Raw genomic sequence first — 22409 nt, forward strand, 5'->3', positions numbered from 1 at the left:
CAGTAATAGAAATGTCCTTGGGAAATGTCCTCTGTAGTGGTCTAGTCCTGGTAATATAAAACCAAGTATACAAGACAAGCGTGGGATTGAGAGCTAACAGAAAGCTACCTAGTGTACCAAATAATCATGTATATATGATCCGCTTCAGGCAAGAGAGAGAGAGAACATGAGCAATAGAGAATGAGAGGGAAGACAATTTAACCAGATGAGAGAACATGAGCCACAATGGAGAATGGTAATAATAAGAGGAAATTAAAGAAAGAGAATTTTCCACAGTTTATTGTGATCCACACAGTCAAAGGCTTTGGCATAGTCAATAAAGCAGAAATAGATGTTTTTCTGAAACTCTCTTGCTTTTTCCATGATCCAGTGGATGTTTGCAATTTGATCTCTGGTTCCTCTGCCTTTTCTAAAACCAGCTTGAACATCAGGAAGTTCACGGTTCACATATTGCTGAAGACTGGCTTGGAGAATTTGGAGCATTACTTTACTAGCGTGTGAGATGAGTGCAATTGTGCGGTAGTTTGAGCATTCTTTGGCATTGCCTTTCTTTGGGACTGGAATGAAAACTGACCTTTTCCAGTCCTGTGGCCACTGCTGAGTTTTCCAAATTTGCTGGCATATTGAGTGCAGCACTTTCACAGCATCATCTTTCAGGATTTGAAATAGCTCAACTGGAATTCCATCACCTCCACTAGCTTTGTTTGTAGTGATGCTTCTAAGGCCCACTTGACTTCACATTCCAGGATGTCTGACTCTAGGTCAGTGATCACACCATCGTGATTATCTGGGTCGTGAAGATCTTTTTTGTAGAGTTCTTCTGTGTATTCTTGCCATCTCTTCGTAATATCTTCTGCTTCTGTTAGGTCCATACCATTTCTGTCCTTTATCAAGCCCATCTTTGCATGAAATTTTCCCTTGGTATCTCTAATTTTCTTGAAGAGATCTCTAGTCTTTCCCATTCTGTTGTTTTCCTCTATTTCTTTGCATTGATTGCTGAGGAAGGCTTTCTTATCTCTTCTTGCTATTCTTTGGAATTCTGCATTAAGATGCTTATATCTTTCCTTTTCTACTTTGCTTTTTGCTTCTCTTCTTTTCACAGCTATTTGTAAGGCCTCCCCAGACAGCCATTTTGCTATGCTTTTGAACTGTGGTGTTGGAGAAGACTCTTGAGAGTCCCTTGGACTGCAAGGAGATCCAACCAGTTCATTTTGAAGGAGATCAGCCCTGGGATTTCTTTGGAAGGAATGATACTAAAGCTGAAACTCCAGTACTTTGGCCACCTCATGCCAAGAGTTGACTCATTGGAAAAGACTCTGATGCTGGGAGGGATTGGGGGCAGGAGGAGAAGGGGAAGACAGAGAATGAGATGGCTGGAGGGCATCACCAACTCGATGGACGTGAGTCTGAGTGAACTCCGGGAGACGGTAATGGACAGGGAGGCCTGGCGTGCTGTGATTCATGGGGTCACAAAGAGTCGGACACGACTGAGCGAGTGAACTGAACTGAAAGAAAGAGAAGTCTTCAGTAAGGGTCAGAAGAATGAGGAAGAGGGACACTCATGAGAGACAGGAATTGGAAACCCAGTTCTCACATGCATTGGCATGCTTATGTGGCCTGAGGAATTTATTGCACGAATAAACAAAGAGGACATTACAGGAGAAAGGAATTCCTCCTCTATGCTCAAGCAAAATATGGTCTGAAGGAGTCAATGGTTCTTTCTTCCAACCCTGGAATCCTAAGAAACTTTCAAGGAACCTTGAAGAAGTGGCTTGTTTTGGTGGCCTCCTCCTTTCTTTTTTGTAGCCCTACCACTATGGTTTTTCCAGTAGTCATGTACGGATGTGACAGTTGGACTGTGAAGAAAGCTGATTGCCAAAGAATTGATGCTTTTGAACTGTGGTGTTGGAGAAGACTCTTGAGAGTCCCTTAGACTGCAAGGAGATCCAACCAGTCCATTCTAAAGGAGATCAGTCCTGGGTGTTCTTTGGAAGGACTGATGCTAAAGCTGAAACTCCAGTACTTTGGCCACCTCATGCAAAGAGTTGACTCATTGGAAAAGACTCTGATGCTGGGAGGGATTGGGGGCAGGAGGAGAAGGGGACGACAGAGGATGAGATGGCTAGATGGCATCACTGACTCGATGGACATGAGTTTGTGTGAACTCTGGGAGTTGGTGATGGATAGGGAGGCCTGGCGCGTTGCAATTCATGGGGTCACAAAGCGTCAGACACGACTGAGCAACTGAAATGAACTGAACCATCCCATGATATCTCTGTTTCCACCTAGCCTCTCAAAAGACCTCACCAAGATTTGGGAAATGACCCAAATTCACATAAATCCTTTTTTCTAAAGAAGATGTAGATTTAAAATTTTTGTTTCTAATCTAGAGAGACAGTCATTGGGGGAAAAAAAAACTGCATTTATAAAATTTCAAAGTTTCACATATGTTTCAGACTTTTCCTACAATTATGGCATATTGCATGCATAGTTTTCCTATTTTACCTTCCGTGATGATTTAAGGGATTTTAAGTTTTCCTTCTCAGTTTACCTTTTAAAGGAATTATTTTAGGAAAGATTTATTACATGTTACATAGTAATATGTGATTCACCAAAGTTTTATATTTTAAAGATTCTTATTTTTACTATTTCTCTTTTTCATACATTTTTATATAAGAATTTATGAAACAAGTTAGCATCTGCTAGTTTTTGTTCCCATTTCTCATATCATAAGAATGAAAATATGAAATAGATGCTGTGAAATAATTTCTATTTTATTCGTCATTAAATATTTCCAAAAATATTTGAAGCCAGAGTTTTTTCTTTCCTTCCTTCTATCCATCTATCCTTCCTTTCTTCCTTATTTCCTGTTTTTCTTTTTTTCCCTTCCTTTAAAACCCCACATGATATCTAGACTTATTATGGTGAACAGTAGCTAGACTTATCATGGTGATCATTTTGAAATGCACAGAAATATCAACTCACTATTGAGAGAGTCATTTCCTAGACAGGTTGGTAAGAAGTTCAGGGGTCCCCACGGAGAGAGGGGTCTGGAGTTCTCAAGGAGGAAGAAAGGACAAACTTTTTTGTCCCTCTACATTCCTTAGGATTATATAACATAATGTATCCTGCTTGAGGACAATCTCTGGAAAAAACCTTCTGACTAATCCTGTTATCTTAAGGTGTAAATTATGGGAGTAGGTCTAGTGAGGTCTTTACAACCTCCAGACATTCTTTTGATTCACTGTAATAACTAGTTAGAGAGTATATAACTCCATGGCTAACACTAGCAAGGGGGTACTCTTTCTGCCTGCTTCTGATGCCTATGTCAGAAGTTTTCTCTATCTCCTTTATACTTTAATAAAACTTTATTACACAAAAGCTCTGAGCGATCAAGCCTCATCTCTGGCCCCAGATTGAATTCCTCTCCTCCGGAGGCCAAGAATCCCAGTGTCTTTGCGTGGTTCAACAACAACCTTTCACTATGTTGTGTACCAGGAAAGAATACAGTGTTGTAGGTCAATTATACTTCAAAAACAAACATGTAAACAAACGAACTCATAGAAAAAGAAATCGGATTTGTGGTTACCAGAAGTGGGGGTAAAGAAAGGGGGAACAGGATGAAGGTCGTCAAAAGTACAAACTTCCAGTTAACAGATATGTGAGTAATAGAGATGTAATGTACACCATGGTTAATCTAGTTAACACTGTGGCACATTACATATGAAAGTTGTTAGGGTAAATCCCAAGAGTTCTCGTCACAAGGAAATTTTTTTTTTTCCATTTTTATTGTTGAGATGATGAGAGGTTCACTAAACTTTTTGTGGTAATCATTTCATGATGTATGTAAGTCAAATCATAATACCATACTCAAAATTATACAGGGCTGTAGGTCAATTATATCTCAATAAAACTGTAATTTTAAATAATAATATTTAAAAAAATAAATAAATAAAAATAGTAAAAAAAAAGAAAGAAATGAAGGAAGGAGAAAGAAAGAAGAGACAAAACAAAAAAGGAGAAAGAAATAAGAGCAAAAGCAAAGGACCTCACCTCACAGAATTTAAGAAATAATAACCCTTTTTGGATGGTATGTAATGATTGGTTGATAAATGTACATCTTTTACTTTATTTTATTTTATTATTAGTTTTCTTTTTATTAAAATGGTATTATAAACCCTCCATCATCCCACAATTTACACAAATAACTAAAATATTGTGAATAGCATGTGTTTATCAATGACTTCTCCCCATCTCATTGCCAAATATTTCATATGTCTTGTTTTAACATCACAAAATAAAGAACAATTTTATTATATTAGTGTAATTTTGGTTTTCCTATTTTTAACTATTTACGTATTAACCATTTCTTCTTGAAACTCAAATATCTTTGGGGGATTGTTTGCCTTTCTCCCTCAAGTATACTCTACATTAAGCAGATACCAGTAAAGCAATTATCCTTCAATTAAAAATAAATAAATAAAAAATATATATGCTATAATAAGAAAACACAACAAAAAGCAGACACCAGTTCAGTTCAGTCGCTCAGTCCGACTCTTTGCGACCCCATGAATTGCAGCACGCCAGGCCTCCCTGTCCATTACCAACTCCCGGAGTTCACTCAGACTCACGTCCATCGAGTCAGTGATGCCATCCAGCCATCTCATCCTCTGCCGTCCCCTTCTCCTCCTGCCCCCAATCCCTCCCAGCATCAGAGTCTTTTCCAATGAGTCAACTCTTCGCATGAGGTGGCCAAAGTACTGGAGTTTCAGCTTTCGCATCATTCCTTCCAAAGAAATCCCAGGGCTGATCTCCTTCAGAATGGACTGGTTGGATCTCCTTGCAGTCCAAGGGACTCTCAAGAGTCTTCTCCAACACCACAGTTCAAAAGCATCAATTCTTTGGTGCTCAGCTTTCTTCACAGTCCAACTCTCACATCCATATATGACCACTGGAAAAACCATATCACTCAAAAAGCAGACACTCATCTCAAAATATGTGAGACTGACAATAGACTTCTTCACAGAGATTCTTCATACTCCCCTCCAGTCTCAGTACATTACATACAACCTACTGAAGTCACGAGGAAAGTTTCTTCAAAAGTATAGGATGCATACAAGGGTCAGACCTCCACTTCCTGTGGTGTCTTCTAAAGCTATGTTCGTATTCTTACCTCAAGAAATCTAAAAGCCTACCCCATGTTTCAATACCCATTCACCTCCCCAACTCAGTAAGTAGCCACCATTCTTTCCTGTTGTTGGATGATTCATCTTGATAAATCAGAGATAACCTAAAACAGGGAATCTCCCCTACATACGTCTACCTCCCAGATAAGTGAAGGGTAAGAAAAGATGAGAATGTAAAGAGAGGTAAAGCCACTAGAAACATGTAGTTGCTTTCGCTGTTTGGGCATCTATCAGGGAAACAGATGATAGGTTTTTAAAAGCCAGAAATAAAAACACCAATACAGTATACTAACGCATATATATGGAATTTAGAAAGATGGTAACAATAACCCTGTGTACGAGACAACAAAAGAGACACTGATGTATAGATCAGTCTTATGGACTCTGTGGGAGAGGGAGAGGGTGGGGGGATTCGGGAGAATGGCATTGAAACATGTATAATATCATGTATGAAATGAGTCGCCAGTCCAGGTTCGATATACGATACTGGATGCTTGGGGCTGGTGCACTGAGATGACCCAGAGGGATGGTGTGGGGAGGGAGGAGGGAGGAGGGTTCAGGATGGGGAACACAGGTATACCTGTGGTGGATTCATTTAGATATTTGGCAAAACTAATACAATATTGTAAAGTTTAAAAATAAAATAAAATTTTTTAAAAAAATAAATAAATAAATAGACATCTAAGAATTTTCTTACAGTGAAAAAAAAAATAAAAATAAAAAAAAAATCCATACCTTTTCTCATTCATATATTATTATTGTCTTGTTCTTAGCAAAAAAATAAGCAAATTAATATTTACTGAGCTGTTACTAAGAGTCAGGTATGATACATGAAATTTTATACACTTCATACCTACATGATAATCACTCCTCTATAATTTTGATAATTTCATTTTCTTGCAACTTATCAGTTTTATAAAACTATTTAATATTATTGTTTCTCTGATTATAAAACAATGCACTTTTATTCTGAAAAATATAAAAACATTTTAAAAGGATAAAAAATCAAAGTTACCCATAATCCTAAAGTGTTGTCTGTGGCTCTTTATTTGGTATCCAAGAAGGCACAAAATAAAAATACTCTCCTCCTTGGATACATATAGAAATATTTGCAGATATGTATGCAAATGGTTTTTTTGTTGTTGCTGTTCTGTCAACTCAAAGGGCCTGAAAGTAACAACACATTAGCAAGGAGCATAACTCAGTGCTTAGTGCTTGTTTCTAATACCTGTCCACACTGGCAGCCCACTCCAGTGTTCTTGCCTGGAGAATCCATGGACAGAGGAGCCTGGCAGGCTACGGTCTAAGGGGTCGCAAGAGTCAGATACGACTGAGCGACTAAGCACACAGCACCCTACAATAAAAGGAAACAGAGCTCCATGAGAACTGATTGATTCCAAGCCTGGGGCAGAGAAATTACAATATGAACCTGAAGCATCTTGTGTGACAGAAAGTAAGGAAGTACTTTTTTCAAAGCCTATAATGATGGAGTATATAAGAGAGACACGGAAGCCAAAATTATTTATAATTGCCAAGATATGAAAGCAACATAAACATCCAACAACAGATGAATGGATAAAGAAGATGTAATATATATATATATATATATATATATATATATGCGCAATGGAATACTACTCTACCATAAAAAAGAATGGAATTTTGCCATTTGCAGCAACACAGATGGACTTGGAGGGCATTATGCTAAGCTAAATAGATCAGACAGACATTTACATGTGGAATCTAAAAAATACTAGTGAATACAACAAAAAAGAAACAGACTCACAGATATAGAGAACAAACCTGCAGTTACCAATTCAGGGGAGGGGAGAGGCAATGAGGAGTTGGGGTGGGAGACACAAACCACTGAGTATAAGATAGGCTCAAGGAGGTACTGTACAACACAAGGAATATAGCTTATATTTTTTTAATAACTATAAATGGAAAGTAAACTTTAACACTGTATAAAATTTAGAAAAAAAATTTAAAGAAAATCTATTGCCTTTCCCACACTAAAAATGAACTATCACAAAGAAAGATTAAAAAACAATTCCATCAAAAGATTACAATACTTAGAGTAAATTTCACTGAGACGTAAAAAACTTATACTCTCAAAACTATAAGATATTGATGAAATAAATTGAAGATGACACAAATGAAAAGATGTGTCCATGTACTGTAAGAATTAATATTGTTAAAATGAGTATAATAATCAAGCAATCTACAGATTCAGTGCAATCCCTATCAAATACCAATGGCACTTTTCTGGAACTAGAACAAGTAATTCTAAAATTTGTATGGAGATACAAAATACCCCAAAATCAAAGCAATATATTGAGAAATAAAAACAAAGCTGGATGTATCACACTCCCTGATTTCAGCCTGTACTATAAAGCTACATTAATCAAAACAGAACAGTATTGGCATAAAATTAGATACATGTATCAATAGAACAGAATTGCTGTTGTTCAGTCACTAAGTCATGTCTGACTCTTTGTGAACCCATGCACTGCATCATGCCAAGCTTCCCTGAACAGAATAGATAACCTAGAAATGGTGCTCTCATGGTCAGATAAATGGAAACCCACTCCAGTATTCTTGCCTGGGAAATTCCATGGACAAAGGAGCCTGACAGGCTATAGTTCATGGGGTCACAAGAGTTGCACACGATTTAGCAACTAAACCAACTAAGCAAACCTACCAAAAGGAGGCAAAAACATACATGGGGGAAGGAAACCTCTTCAATAAATAGTGTTGAGAAAACTGGACAGTTCATTTCAGTCACTTGGTCGTGTCTGACTCTTTGCGACCCCATGAACTGCAGCACGCCAGGCCTCACTGTCCATCACCAACTCCCGGAGTCCGCCCAAACCCATGTGCATTGAGTCGGTGATGCCATCCAACCATCTCATCCTCTGTTGTCCCCTTCCCCTCCTGCCCTCAATCTTTCGCAGCATCAGGGTCTTTTCAAATGAGTCAGCTCTTCGCATCAGGTGGCCAAAGTATTGGAGTTTCAGCTTCAACATCAGTCCTTCCAATGAACACCCAGGACTGATCTCCTTTAGGATGGACCATTCGGATCTCCTTGCAGTCCAAGGGACTCTCAAGAGTCTTCTCCAACACCACAGTTCAAAAGCATCAATTCTTCGGTGCTCAGCTTTCTTTATAGTCCAACTCTCACATCCATACATGACCACTGGAAAAACCATAGCCTTGACTAGATGGACCTTTGTTGACAAAGTAATGTCTCTGCTTTTTAATATGCTGTCTAGGTTGGTCATAACTTTCCTTCCAAGGAGTAAGCATCTTTTAATTTCCTGGCTGAAATCACCATCTGCAGTGATTTTGGAGCCCAAAAAAATAAAGTCAGCCACTGTTTCCACTGTTGCCCCATCTATTTGCCATGAAGTGATGGAATCAGAGGCCATGATCTTAGTTTTCTGAATGTTAAGCTTTAAGCCAACTTTTTTACTCTCCTCTCTCACTTGTATGCAAAAGAGTCAAACTCGAATATTTCTCCATATAATACACAAAACACTCAAAATGAGTTTAAAATGTAAGACCCGAGACCATAAAACTCCCAGAAAAAAATATAGACAGTTAGGCAGTAGATACTTTGATATCAGTCTAAGCAATATTTTTTTTTTTGATCCATATCCTCAGGCAAGGTTTAAAAGCAAAAATAAACAAATGAGACTATATCAAACTAAAAAAAGCTTTTGAACAGCAAACGATATCATCAACAAAATGAAAAATCAGCCTACTGAATGAGAGAAAAGTGAAAGTAAAAGTCACTCAGTCGTGTCCAACTCTTTGCAACTCCATGGACTTATACAGTCCATGGAGTTCTCCAGGCCAGAATACTGGAGTAGGTAGCCTTTTGCTTCTCCAGGGGTCTTCCCAACCCAGGGATCGAACCCAGGTCTCCCACACTGCAGGCAGATTCTTTTTTTTTTTTTTTTTTTTTTTTAATGTGTTTTTTTTTTTATTTTTTTTATTTTTTTATTTTTAAACTTTACATAACTGTATTAGATTTGCCAAATATCAAAATGAATCCGCCACAGGTACACATGTGTTCCCCATCCCGAACCCTCCTCCCTCCCCCCTCCCCATTCCATCCCTCTGGGTCGTCCCAGTGCACCAGCCCCAAGCATCCAGCATCGTGCATCAAACCTGGACTGGCAACTCATTTCATACATGATATTTTACATGACCAGCTAAGCCATAAGGGAAGCCCTGAATGAGAGAAGATATTTGCAAATAATAGCCCTGATAAGGAGCTGATATCTAAAATATACAAAGGACTCATGCAAGCCAACTTCAAAAAATAAAACACTCTCATTATAAAATGGGCTGAGGACCTGAATGGAAATTTTTCCAAAGAACACATACAGATGGCCAACAGATAAATGAGAACATGTTCAACATCACTAATCACCAGGGACATGCAAACCACAATGAGATATCACTTCACACCTGTCAAAACAGCTATTATCAAAAGCAGCAAATACTAAGTACTAGCAATAACATGGAGATAAAGGGAACTCTCATGCACTGTTAGTGGGAATATAAATTGGTATAGCCACTGTGGAAAACAGTATAAAGATTCCTCCAAAGTTAAAAATAAGAATACCATATAATTCAGCAATTCCACTTCTGGGTATTTTTCTGAAGAAATCAAAAACACTAATTCAAAAAGATATATGCACCCTTATGTTCATTGCAGCACTATTTATAATAGCTAAGATACAGAAGCAACCTAAGTGTCTATGTATAGATAAATGGATAAAGAAGATAAATAGATTCCACTTAAATTGGAATATTGTGTGTGTGTGTAACTAAAGGTACTCATGAAAGAATTTGAGGAAGATGCAAATAAATGATCAGACATCCCGTGTTCATGGATTAGAAAAAACTAATATTGTTAAATGTCCATACTACCCAAAGACATCTACACTTTTGGTCTCTATCTAAATTCCAAAGGCATCTTTCAAATGAATAGACTTCTTATGGTAAAATTCATATGGAATTATAAAAGATCCTACGTAGTCAAAGCAATCATGAGAAAGAAAAATAGTTGAAAGCATCAGATTTCCTGATCTCCAGCTATAGTACACAGTTATAGTAGTCAAAAGAGTACCATATTGACATAAACATAGACACATAGACCAATGGAACAGAATGGAGAGTCAAGAAATAAATTCACACATACAGAGCCAGTTAATCTTTTACAAGGGCCCCAAGAAAACACAATAGGGAAAGGACAGTCTCTTCAATAAATGGTGCTGGGAAAACTAGATATCAACATGCAAAAGAATACACTGGACCCCTATCTTACACCACTCAAAAAAGCCAACTCAAAGTGGATTATGGACTTCAGTTCTTTCATTTGGTCTTGGCAATAATTTTTGAGTATGACTCCAAAAACACAAACAATATAAACAAAAATAAACAAATATGACTACATCAAACTTCAAAGCTTCTGCATGTCAAAGGAAACAATCAACAAAAAAGAAAAGGAAACCTTCAGAACTGAAGAATATAACTGAAAAACATATATCTGATATATGGCTGATATTCAAAATATGTAAGTCGCTTATCCAGCTCAATAACAAAATATATTATAATAATAATACAATTCTTAAAATGAGCAAAGTACCTGAGCAGACATCTTTCCAAAGAAGACATTCAAATAGCCAACCAGGACATGAAAAGATATTCAACATCACTAATCATCAGGAAAATGCAAATCAAAATCATGAGAGATACAAGCCTTCACTTATATGATTAATTAGCTCTGGGGATCTGATACACAGCATGGTAACTATAGTCAGTACTTGAAAACTGCTGAGAGTAGACCTTAAACATTTTCACCACACATATACACAAATGCAAAAAAGGATAACTCTGTGAAGTAATGGATGTGCAATTAACCTGATTGTGGTAACCATTTCATAAAGCATTCATATGTCAATCACATTATATATTTTAAATATATAAAACTTTTTAAATTATCATTCAATAAAGCTGAAAAGGAAAGGAAAGAGGGAGGGAAGGATGGAGGAAGGGAGGAAAAGAAAAACCACCAGACACACAAGGCTTCTCACCCAAGAATTTCCAAAAAGATTTCAAAGTCAAGACAAAAGGCCAATATCTGAGGGAATCTCCTGTGGTTCTTACAAAGTGCAACTTCCCTAATTACTTCACATAATTTGGGCTTCAGGCTCTAACTCTAGGGAATAAAGGGCATTGGTCCACCTTTCTCTTAATTCTCCAGCTCAGTCCACCAATAAACTAACTGCTTGAGCTGTACCTGCTTTTCTGAGAGTTTACAGCTGAGATTCACTCTCTTGCCTGTTAGGTAGGTCAACAATATTTATAATCACAGAGGAAACTAAATGAGATTCCCTGTAGCTGGGCCTGAGACCATCTGAGAGTGATCTCTCACCAAATTCTACTTACTGAGGACTCGAGAATCTTTTTACTGTGGCCAATGGAGAAGCTGATGACAAAGACTCCAGGACTGTCCAGATCTAGAATATTCTGTCTTCCTGTCCTCACTGTGACTCTCAACTGGAAAAATAAGAGTTGTTGTTTTCCTAGAGTTATTTTTACGGAAGTATTGGTTCTTACCCCAGTTAAGTTCCACTACCAGGAAATGGCAATGTTACAAAACATCTTCTGTGGCAGGACAACACAGGAGTGTGGTAATATTTTCTATGAGTTTTCTGAAAGTGTTCCCCAAATGTGTTCCAGGCACTTTACAGGTTTATTAACATCTTTTTGACAGAACTTCTCTGTCTGAATCTCTAAGACGTTCCTTTACACTTTCTCACTTTACTTTCCACATAATAGAAAGTAAACCTTTGCATTTCAAAACTCCCTAAACTGTATATTTCTTCTTATGTTCTAGTGGGCTTTTGTCCTCAAGTTCTCTGACTAGATGATGAGAAGGTCCATATTTACTCAGTGAATAACATTAATCACTGGGAAAGAGGACTCCTTGAATTTTGACAGAAAATACTTGTACCCTAAAGTATGCCTCCTTTTCCCATGTCCTTAATTCTATAATGTGCACAGAATTCATTTTTCTGTTATTATTACCCATTCCCAGTCTAATCTCTCATCCATGCTAAAATAATTGAAGAACAGCAGGAGACCTATTTATAAGATTCATTCTGGTCACCAGGACCCTCCTATAAGAACTAAACCATTTCAGCTTCCTCTCCTCGCTTAACTGTTCATTAATTCATTTAGTATCTCAACATTTTCTGAATAAGTATACCAAGACAACTATCAGACATCTATTGAACTGTCTCATATTCTGATTATCGAGCCTTAACTACTTGTCACATTAGAAAGCACTGATGGTCTCATTAGACCTAAAGTTGTGATACTTGATAACTGTCTCAATGTGCTAGCCTTTCCAAAATTGCTTGATTTTACTTTAGACACATATATACTCCATTAAAAGCAATTTCTGATGTTGAAACTTCGTAAAAGGGAAGATGGTGATTATTTTTAGGATGATACTTGAATTCAGGTCTATTATTTCACTTTATACAGTCTTGTAGCTCAGCTTGTAAAGAATCCGCCAGCAATACAGGAGACCCTGGTTCCCTTTCTTGGTCAGGAAGATTCCCTGGAGAAGAGATAGGCTACCCACTCCAGTATTCTTGGGCTTCTCTGGTGGCTCAACTGGTAGAGAATCTGCCCACAATGCCGGAGACCTGGGTTCAATCCCTGAGTTGGGAAGATCCCTTGGAGAAGGGAAGAGCTACCCACTCCAGTATTCTGGACTGGAGAATTCCATGGACTCTATATCCATGGGGTTGCAAAGAGTTGTACACGACTGAGAGACTTTCACTTTTATTTCACTTTCCTTAAGATGGTTTCTGGTGGGGGGAGGGGGGGAGTATGGGATGATGAATTTCTGTTTTTATTTTGAGTGTTCAAGGAAAATTGGTAAGGTAAACAGTTTAGGGGGATCCCTTGGGCTTCTCTTTTCTAGCTCTGCCTTCTCAGGAATTATCTCATGACCTCCCTATACTCACACCCATTTTTAGATCTGGAACTACTCACTCAAACTTTGGGCTGAATTGAATTCACTGTGTTTCTTCTTGGAGGTAAGTGAGAAGACCTTGATATTAATAATTTGCCATTTCTTTAAAAATTAACATGTAGATGTTGTCCTTCCTTAAAAGAAGGTTAGTAAAGAGTTTTGTGCTTGGGGCCTGGAGTGAGATGGGTCATGAATTTACATAATGTAGCTGTCTCACTGATAAACTGTGGTACTTCCATTTTAGGATAGAAGTTCTCAGGTTTTGGATCCATAATCAAAACTTCTCTAAAATTCTCTGAAGATTCTAGAGTGTTTTCAAGCTAGGACTTGGTCCTTACGGTCAGGTCTATATTACAAAGTAAATAGGGAAGAATTGGACCAGCTTCTATGATGAATTTTTATACTTATTCCTAAATTCTTAAATTTTCACATTCTTGAAAAGGATGACTTTTTTTCACTGTATTATTTTGTTTGTACAAAATCCAGAGAAGTTCTTTACTTTCGAAAGTATTTTTACAAACTCAGATAAAACTGACTTTTACAGGTTCTTCATTGATGAATCGTCATTATTTTGGGTCAACTCCTTGGACAACAGATCACACGCTGGACAAAACTCATAGGTGATTCAGATATACATATTCTAAATAAGGGCCTAGAGTTTGGGAGTTATATGAGTCCTTGATAGGCACAGTAACAGGGATAGGGTAGTATGCAATAGCAAGTTCAAGGACTGGGAAATTTACCTTCTGAGCAGGATCATACCTTTTATTGCAAGTCACAAAAGATACCAAAATTAGATTTGTCTGGTAGACACCAAAGCTAGAGATCCCAGGAATGATTCAGAGTTCAAGAGGTAGAGTTACTCTAATAGACAGCAAAGCAGACATGAGAGCCCCAGTAAAGACTGAATCTGAATGTACAACTACATATCAGGATTCTATCTGACGATGAGAGAAAAGGCTAGAAGGATTGATCACCTTGAATAATGGAAAATAGTCTCTCAGGTAGGTGCATTCATACAGCAATTTAACAAGATTTACAAAAAAAGAAAAAGAAAGAAAATGGTAATAGGATCGTATATATTGGTTATTACCTTAAATGTAAATAGATTAAATGCACCAAGCAAAAGACACAGACTGACTGGATGAATACAAAAACATACATGCAGACTTGTCTTTAACTGCATGTATAACACAGTACCTTAGAGTGAACAGACTCAAAACTACTTATTAAATAACATGAATGGAGGGCTTTCCTAATAGCTCAGTTGGTAAAGAACCCACCTTCAATGCAGGAGACCCTGGTTCAATTCCTGGGTTGGGAAGATCCACTGGAGAAGGGAATGGCTACCCACTTCAGTTCTGGCCTGGAGAATTCCATGGACTGTATAGGCCACGGGGTTGCAAAGAGTCGGACACAACTGAGCGACTTTCACTTTTGATGGATGGATGGATAGATAAATGGATGTTGCATGTTAAGCAAAGCATAATGTGATCCCTCTGAAGCAGGGATCTGTAGGTGTTGATGATTTCAGAAAGAGCTAAGCTCTCTGTCAGTCTATTATAGCAAAAGGAGATGAGCAATCTACCTCCTCCCTTTCTCTTCTAATTTCAGGCTCCCTTAACACCCTTAACTCATTTCACAGGTGAGAAAATTTAAGCCCCAATATTATCTAACTTGTCTAGATTCCCCACACTGATTAGTTCTTTGAACTACAACTTGAACATCTGGGCTTGGAAATAATCACCAAGAATTTTTGCTACATAATCTGTCCAGTTTTCTTAATTTTTGTCTTTATTTAACAATAATTGATTGCAGGCTCATTACATTTTGATCTGTGTGTGTGTGTGACTATAGGCATAGAAACTAACAGCCCAATTCCTGCCCTGTCATTGTAGAAACTGCACTCTCAATGTAGAGACAAAAATGACACACGTATCACTCAGTGATGAAGATTTTAATACAGACGATGGAAAAACTTACAGTGTGTTGATGAATTGTTATATATCAAAGGGAAACAGACAAGGTTTTAAGTCCCTGGACTAGAAAGAGGTAAATTAGAATCTTGAATTTGCTTATTTATCTTTATTTTCCTCATTTGAAACACTGGGGTTAATAATTATTTCCACAGAGGTTTAAGTGAGAAATGAGCAGGAACTGATTGAAGAAGAACTCATGGAACTAGTGCACCACAAAATATATGAGCTTGAACCAAGTCAGAGAAAAAAAGGAAGGTTCACAGGGTGATCAAAAACAAGCAAAGCTATCTGACCTCAGCAGTGGGGCATCAAGAGAATCCGTAGGTCATTAATGCTTTGAAATGCAACTAAAGAGTTTGGCCTGTTCTCTAAGTAAGTGGTATAGAAGAAAAGCCTTTGCTTAACAACCAAGTGAAGCAGATTTAAATCCTTGCTGTTGAAAGAACTAATCGGTGTGGGGATCTAGACAAGTTAGATAATATTGGGGCTTAAATTTTCTCACCTGTGAAATGAGTTCAATCTCTTCTCTCACTATTCATCATACACACACAAACGTAATACATACACACAAACACACACCCCACAGTAGAAAACATGTGAAAGTCATTTGTATAAGATAAACTTCTACCCAAACACAACATGCTATTAATACCGTTAATCAGTTAATGAATCCGTTTTAAATGGGCAGTAAAGACCAGATAATAAAGGTGACTAGAGATCTGCACCTCTCCTGGATGTTTGTTGGAATCCCTAAAAGATGATGAGGAAAGCTGTGGAATACAAGGGCTCAGACGAAGAAGATGGCATAATATAGTCATAAAGGCAGTTCTCTGGTAGGCCTGTAGAGTGGATGATATCCTCACATTTCATCCTATTGGGAAAAATCTTGTGGGGCAGGTTCAGAGCTCACAGATGGCCCAGCAGAAAGCCAGGGAAAACAACTCCATAGAACCACTGAAGGCAGATATGAGGGCTCTGAAAATGAAGATCAGACCAAAGAGGAAGGAATATATAATTGCCTCTTGAACATCATAGGAGTTAGGGGCAGCAACCACCCTCACACCTTCCCACAAGTTGAAAACCTGAGTACTGTGAACTCTGCCTCAAAAATCAATGACATTGAGCTAGGTCAAAGATATCTCTTGGTAAATGTCACATTGCACTTGAAAATAAGTGCATTATTTTTAAATATCTTTTGATATTCATCTCTAACCTAATTCTACAGTGATAAGAGAATAGACTCTGTATGATTCCAACACCTTTAGATCATCAAATTTTTGCACCTAAAGTTTTGTCCCTGGATATGTTCCAGTGTCTCCTAGTTTGTAGTCTATGAGAACTTGAATAGAATTTGTATCCTACTGTTGTGTGAAAATTATGGGCATCCCTGGTGGCTCAGACAGTAAAGAATATGCCTACAATTCAGGAGACCTGGGTTTGATCCCCTGGTTGGGGAAAACTGTATAAATCTTAATTATATTGAATTGGTTCACAGTGCTTTTCAGGTCTACTATGTCCTTCTACTTCTCTGTATATTCATTCTATTAGGTTTTGAGAGTTTGATATTGAAACTCCAACTAAAAATCTTAGCTATTTTTTTAAAAATTGTAATATATAGTGAAACTATATGTAACTTTGTTCAGTATTTTCCAAGTCTCCTGTAAATGTGTTATCATATTTTCATAATTTAAAAAAATGACATTGATAAATGGCATACAATGGCAGGAAGCTAAAACAGTTAAATTAGAACTCAAGACTAGCTCTTTTGATTCCACATATTGTGATCTCTAATCTAACATAAATCTTTTCTTCATACTTAGTTAAAGATCTGTAAAATGAAAACGTAAGTACTATATTTATTTAAAAATATAAGTGGACTGCCATGATTCATACCCATGTTGTTCAAGGATCGACTCTGTAAGGAAAGAGAACAGAACAATGCCTTCTGGAAACTGCTGTAGAAAGAAGAAATTTCAGTCCTCTTCCTAATTTTTCTCTAAAGAACAGTGACCATAAATGGCCACAGGGAATCACAGCAGCATTAAGGAGTTCATCCTCCTCGGGCTATCTACCGACACCCACATCCAGGTTCTGCTCTTTGTCCTGTTCCTGATGATTTACCTTCTGACTCTTCTGGGGAACCTGCTGATAATACTTGTGACCCATACAGATTCTACCCTCCATACACCCATGTACTTCTTCTTGAGCCATCTCTCCTTCCAAGACCTCTTCTATTCTTCAGTCACTGTACCCAAGATGCTTGAGAACCTCCTGTCTCAGAGGAAAGTCATCTCAGTAGAGGGATGCATGGCTCAGGTCTTCTTTGTGTTTGCCACCACCGGGATTGAGGCTTGCCTGCTCTCAGTGATGGCCTATGACCGCTATGCTGCCATCTGCCACCCTCTGCTCTACAGACAGGTGATGAGGAAACAGCTGTGTGTGAGGTTGGTGTGGGGCTCCTGGGTCGTGGCCTTTCTGGATGCACTCATCAACATTCTCCTGGCTTTGGATTTGGACTTCTGCGAGGTTCAAACCATCCACCACTACTCCTGTGAGTTGCCTTCCCTCTTCCCCCTCTCCTGCTCTGATGTCTCCACCAATGCTGCAATGCTGCTCTCCTCTGCCCTCCTGCATGCCATTGGGACCTGCCTCCTGATCTTCTTCTCTTACACCCGCATTGTCTCCACCATCCTGAGCATTAGCTCCACCACAGGCAGAAGCAAGGCCTTCTCCACCTGCTCCTCCCACCTCACTGCAGTGATCCTGTTCTATGGCTCAGCCATTCTTCGTTATCTCATGCCAACCTCAGGTTTGCCTCTGGAGTTGATCCTTTCCATACAGTACAGTGTAATCACCCCCCTGGTGAATCCTCTCATCTACAGCTTGAAGAACAAAGAGGTGAAAGCAGCTCTGAGAAGAACGATTCTAAAATATTTACAGTGTCTCAGACAGCATGGAAGAGATAGACCATGAAGGGAATGCAGAAGAGAACTGCAAGAAATCTAAAGATTGACATTAAGAAGTTCCTGATTTTCCTATTGTCACACGTAGCACTGTGCATTGCTGATTCTCCCTTCTTAAAATTATCAAGGTAAAGTGTAGGAGTTATTTTCCTTGCCATGGCTCAGAATCAATCCTACTCAAAGACAGAACATATGTCTGAGAAAAACCTTTTTCCTAGATTTAGTTAATGACAAGTCTCTTTATGAGTCACATTTTTGAAAACCATTCAAATTAGGATAAACCCTGAAATATTTTTTGTTCTCAACTTTGTGTTTGAATTGATGTGTCTGGGGGGAAGTTTTTTCCTAGGAATAAAAAATCCTGAACCTCTGAAAAAGGAAAAACATAGACTTGGGCTTTATGGGGTGGAGCACAAGCCCATTATGGGGTAGTGCCTCCAGAGACAGGCATAAGTAGATAAATATGATCAACAGATGGGAGTTGCAATTTGCCAGGTATGCTCGGTGCATGCTCATTCAGTCATGTCCCATTCTCTGCAACCCTATGGAGTATAGCCCGCCAGGTTCCTCTGTCCAGGCAAGAATACTGGAGTGGGTTGCCATTTCCTCCTCCAAAGCATCTTCCAGACCCAAGTTTCAAACCCCAGTCTCCTGTGTCATCTGAACTGCAGGCAAGATTCTTTACCACTGAGCCACCAGGGAAGGTATACTTGTTCTCTACTGCAGCCATAATAAATTATCAAAAATTTATCAAATTAAAATAACACCCATTAATACCATACAGTTCTCTAGGTCAAAAATGTCAATGGATTCCACTGGGTTCTCTGTTTATCTTCTTACAAGGCTGAAATCAAGGTGTTGGCTGGGCTGGGCTCTTACCTAGAAGCTCCAGGGAAGAATATGCTTCCAAGTTCATTCAGGTACTTAGCAGAGTTCAGTTCCTTGAAACTGTAGGTTTAAGGTCACCAAATCCTCGCTGCCTGTGGGATGAGGATTGCTTTCAATTTCAGAAGTCTCTTCACTTCTTACGTGGCAATCCCCATTTTCAAAACAGCCAGCATATATGGAGTACTTATGTGATGAACCGCTCTCCTTGCCTCTCTTCTACGCCTGGAAATAATACTCTGCTTCAAAGGGGCTCCTGGGATGAGATTGGGACCACCTGTATAATCTTGTATTTTAGTTTTCTCATATTTTAAGATCAACTAATCTGGGACTTAAATTACATCTACAAAATCCCTTTACAGCAGTTTCTAAATTAGTGTTTGATAACCAGAGAATGAGAACTTTGAGGGGCTATCTTTAGAATTCTTCCTTTCACACTACTACATTTATAAATATGATACTTCTCTTTTTTTGAATTGGAAAAAGATATATTTAAATATATATAAGGACAATTCACTGAAGGAGAAATGCAAATATTATAAGCCAGTAATATAAACATAGATGGCCAACTTCAGAAGGAAATGGAAAAATGTGAAATAAAATGCCACTTCATATTTATCAGACTGGCAAAAATGTTAAAGTCTGAGAACATATGATAAGGAGATTGGGCAATAAGTATGTCAGCACAATAAGTATGGAGAATAATTTGTTTATGCCAATAATGATTTTGATATACATGTCCTACTACTAGTTATTTTGCTCCCAAGTACACACCCTAGACAACTGACTACCTACCCAACTTCACAAGGAGACATGTTGCAGCCATTTAAATGGTGCATCTCCACCACTCTGATTGTTTTCATGGACTATTGAGGAGTATTACCACAAAAGACCACCACCTGTATCATTTTGATCACCATCCCCAAAGTAGACTTCCTTTGCATAAGTTCCCAAAGTACTAAGTACAGTAAGGGAGACAAACACAGTCCGTACCTATGAGGGCATGAAATTTGGTGCTCACACACACACACATACAAACATACTACAGAAATACAGCACAAAAGGCATTAAAGTTGTACTGATGTGGAGAGAAGGAATGATGAGAGATGTGGAAAGGGAAATGGTTCAATAAGAGCAAATAGTGTTAAAAAAACATCAGAGAAGGAATCAGTCTAGAGAGGGAGATGATTAAACAACGGTCAAAAGCAGAACTTCTGTCTGTCCTAGAATAAGTATGGATCTAAGAAATTCATTGCATCAATGCTTGGGACTGATAATGAAGAAAAACTTTTGTTCTGGACTTTACAATGAAGCAAAATATAGAAATATGCTCCTACACAAATCCTGTGGTAACTTCTTTCAAATTAGGGTGGGAGGGCTTAAGAGCATCAGGAATCCTTTTAGTCTTTCTCTTTCTCCATGTCTCCCACTTTGTGTCTCTGTGCCCACCCAGGACCCTCAATTTACCTTTGTAACACAGAAGAAACTTTGTATTCCATTACAAGTTAATCATTAAAGGGATGTTGCCTATAAGCTTAATTATACATAATGATCCATCACTAGGAACCCTGCCTCCCAAGTAATGATGAGCATTAAGCTAAAATACCTTTGTTTAGCTCACAGGAAATATCCTGACCAGACCCATCTGTGAATGACTGCAGGGAAGAAGAAATTAACACATCCACTCAGGAAGCTAACTGGAACAAGGAAATATTTGACTTGACTCCCTGACTTTGTGGTATAAATGAAACCTGAATTCTTTTAATAACTCAGGGAAGATGGTTCTTTGGGACACAAGCCCACCATCTTCTTGGTCTGCTGGCCTTCCAAATAAAGTTGTTATTCCTTGTCTCAGCAATTCATCTCTCAATTTATTGGCCGGTCATGTGGCAAGGAGTGCGAGCTCAGACCCAGTAACAAATTCTGCAGAAGTCCTTCGACTTTTCACCTAAAAGATCGTTGCCTAAAAGCCCTTTTGCCAGTTATCAATTATTCTTGCAAAACACTTTTTCTACAGACTTTAGATTTTCACACAAAGTAATTATGTTTCAGCCCACTTTAACATTTTGTTTCACTTTCAATCTATGTCCCTGTTTTGCTTCTTTGGGGGGACTTTGGCCAATTTATCTTACTTGTATTGGCATATTTTAACAAGTTTCATCAAACAAGTAATATTCATTTGTGATTCACTAAATCTTTTTGAAGATCCTTATGTTTTGCTATTTTTAACATTTCACTTTATATGAAACAAAATGCCTACTCAATATTTGTTGCTATGTCTTTGCTAAATTTTTCCCACTAATTTAAAGTAAGAATAAAAATATGTCATGGATGTTTTAAAGCATTTAAAATTTGATGCACTTTATTTTTTACCCAAATAATAAATGATTATTGAATTATATTTTATTAATTAACACTAGCTGGGAGGGATTGGGAGCAGGAGGAGAAGGGGACAACAGAGGATGATTTGACTGGATGGCATCACTGACTCGATGGACATGAGTTTGAGTGAACTCCAGGAGTTGGTGATGGACAGGGAGGCCTGGCGTGCTGCGATTCATTGGGTCACAAAGAGTCAGACACGACTGAGCGACTGAACTGAATTGAACTGAATTAACACTAATTGACATTTTCTGTGTAAATATTTAAATAATAAAATATTAAAATAGATCAACTACCTAACTAAAACTGTAACACAGAAATAATTTTATTTCTATCCTTCTAAATGTGTTCTACAGAAAAATGTTTTTGTAGGCATTCTTTGATATATTTATTATTAACACTATCATTATACCAGGAATGATATCATAAACATTTCCCATTACTTTCAATTTTCAAAAACCTAACTTTCAATTATTATCCAGTGTCATTAAGTATGGGCTTTCCAGGTGGTGCAGTGGTAAAGAATCCACCTGCCAATGCAGGAGACATGGATTTGATCCCTGGGTCAGGAAGATCTCCTGGAATAGGAAATGGCAACCCACTCCAGTATTCTTGCCTGGAAAATTCCAAGGACAGAGGAGACTGACAGGCTACAGTCCATAGCGTTGCAAAACAGTCAGACATGACTGAGCATGCACACGCGTATCATTAAGTATACCCTCCAAGTCTAATGTAAAAATTCCACTATATTAGACATATTTTCAGCCTTTTACCACAATACCAACTTCTTTATTTCTCATGTTGCTGCAAATTGTATCAAGGGCAGTTTTGCTGTGGTAAAAAATACTGCATTAACCAATTTTGAGCATGAACTTTTCACTCATGCTTATTTCTCTCTCTTATTTCTCAGAGTCCAAATAATTGGGTCCAAGGTTATTAACACGGTTAGAGT

The 22409-nt window shown here is 38.1% G+C and overlaps 1 protein-coding gene and 1 long non-coding RNA gene across 9 annotated transcripts; one reads left to right on the plus strand and one right to left on the minus strand.

Annotated features, from left to right (window-relative positions):
* Positions 1-3070: 3070 nt before the first annotated feature.
* On the minus strand, positions 3071-19333 carry LOC129653050 (uncharacterized). 3 transcript variants are annotated; one of them, XR_008714941.1, is made up of 3 exons: positions 19070-19333; positions 11649-11759; positions 3071-4951 (listed from the first exon to the last, which is right to left on the minus strand). It is a non-coding gene; the product is annotated as an uncharacterized LOC129653050 (long non-coding RNA). The 3 variants fall into 3 exon arrangements; XR_008714938.1 differs by lacking the exon at positions 3071-4951 and adding an exon at positions 6089-6540 and having other exon boundaries at positions 19070-19326; XR_008714942.1 differs by lacking the exon at positions 3071-4951 and adding an exon at positions 9399-9422.
* On the plus strand, positions 11755-21666 carry LOC129653030 (olfactory receptor 8S1-like). Of its 6 annotated transcripts, none has more exons than XR_008714933.1 (5): positions 11755-11893; positions 13253-13312; positions 13793-13868; positions 20303-20424; positions 20692-21636. XR_008714933.1 is itself a non-coding variant. In XM_055582268.1 (2 exons), exon 1 carries the CDS (start codon positions 17244-17246, stop codon positions 18198-18200), a length of 957 nt encoding a protein of 318 aa, XP_055438243.1. In that variant the 5' UTR covers positions 17175-17243; the 3' UTR covers positions 18201-18318; positions 20692-21666. The 6 variants fall into 6 exon arrangements, 1 of the variants encoding a protein (XP_055438243.1); XR_008714929.1 differs by lacking the exon at positions 20303-20424 and adding an exon at positions 15147-15300 and having other exon boundaries at positions 20692-21634; XR_008714932.1 differs by lacking the exon at positions 20303-20424 and having other exon boundaries at positions 20692-21633.
* The last annotated feature ends 743 nt before the right edge of the window (positions 21667-22409 follow it).

Source organism: Bubalus kerabau, chromosome 1, assembly GCF_029407905.1.
Source record: "Bubalus kerabau isolate K-KA32 ecotype Philippines breed swamp buffalo chromosome 1, PCC_UOA_SB_1v2, whole genome shotgun sequence".
In the NCBI taxonomy this organism is placed as follows: Eukaryota; Metazoa; Chordata; class Mammalia; order Artiodactyla; family Bovidae; genus Bubalus; species Bubalus kerabau.

Bases quoted from the DNA above. Each gene is read 5' to 3' on its own strand.
- LOC129653030 (XM_055582268.1), top strand. From the start codon at position 17,244: ATGGCCACAGGGAATCACAGCAGCATTAAGGAGTTCATCCTCCTCGGG.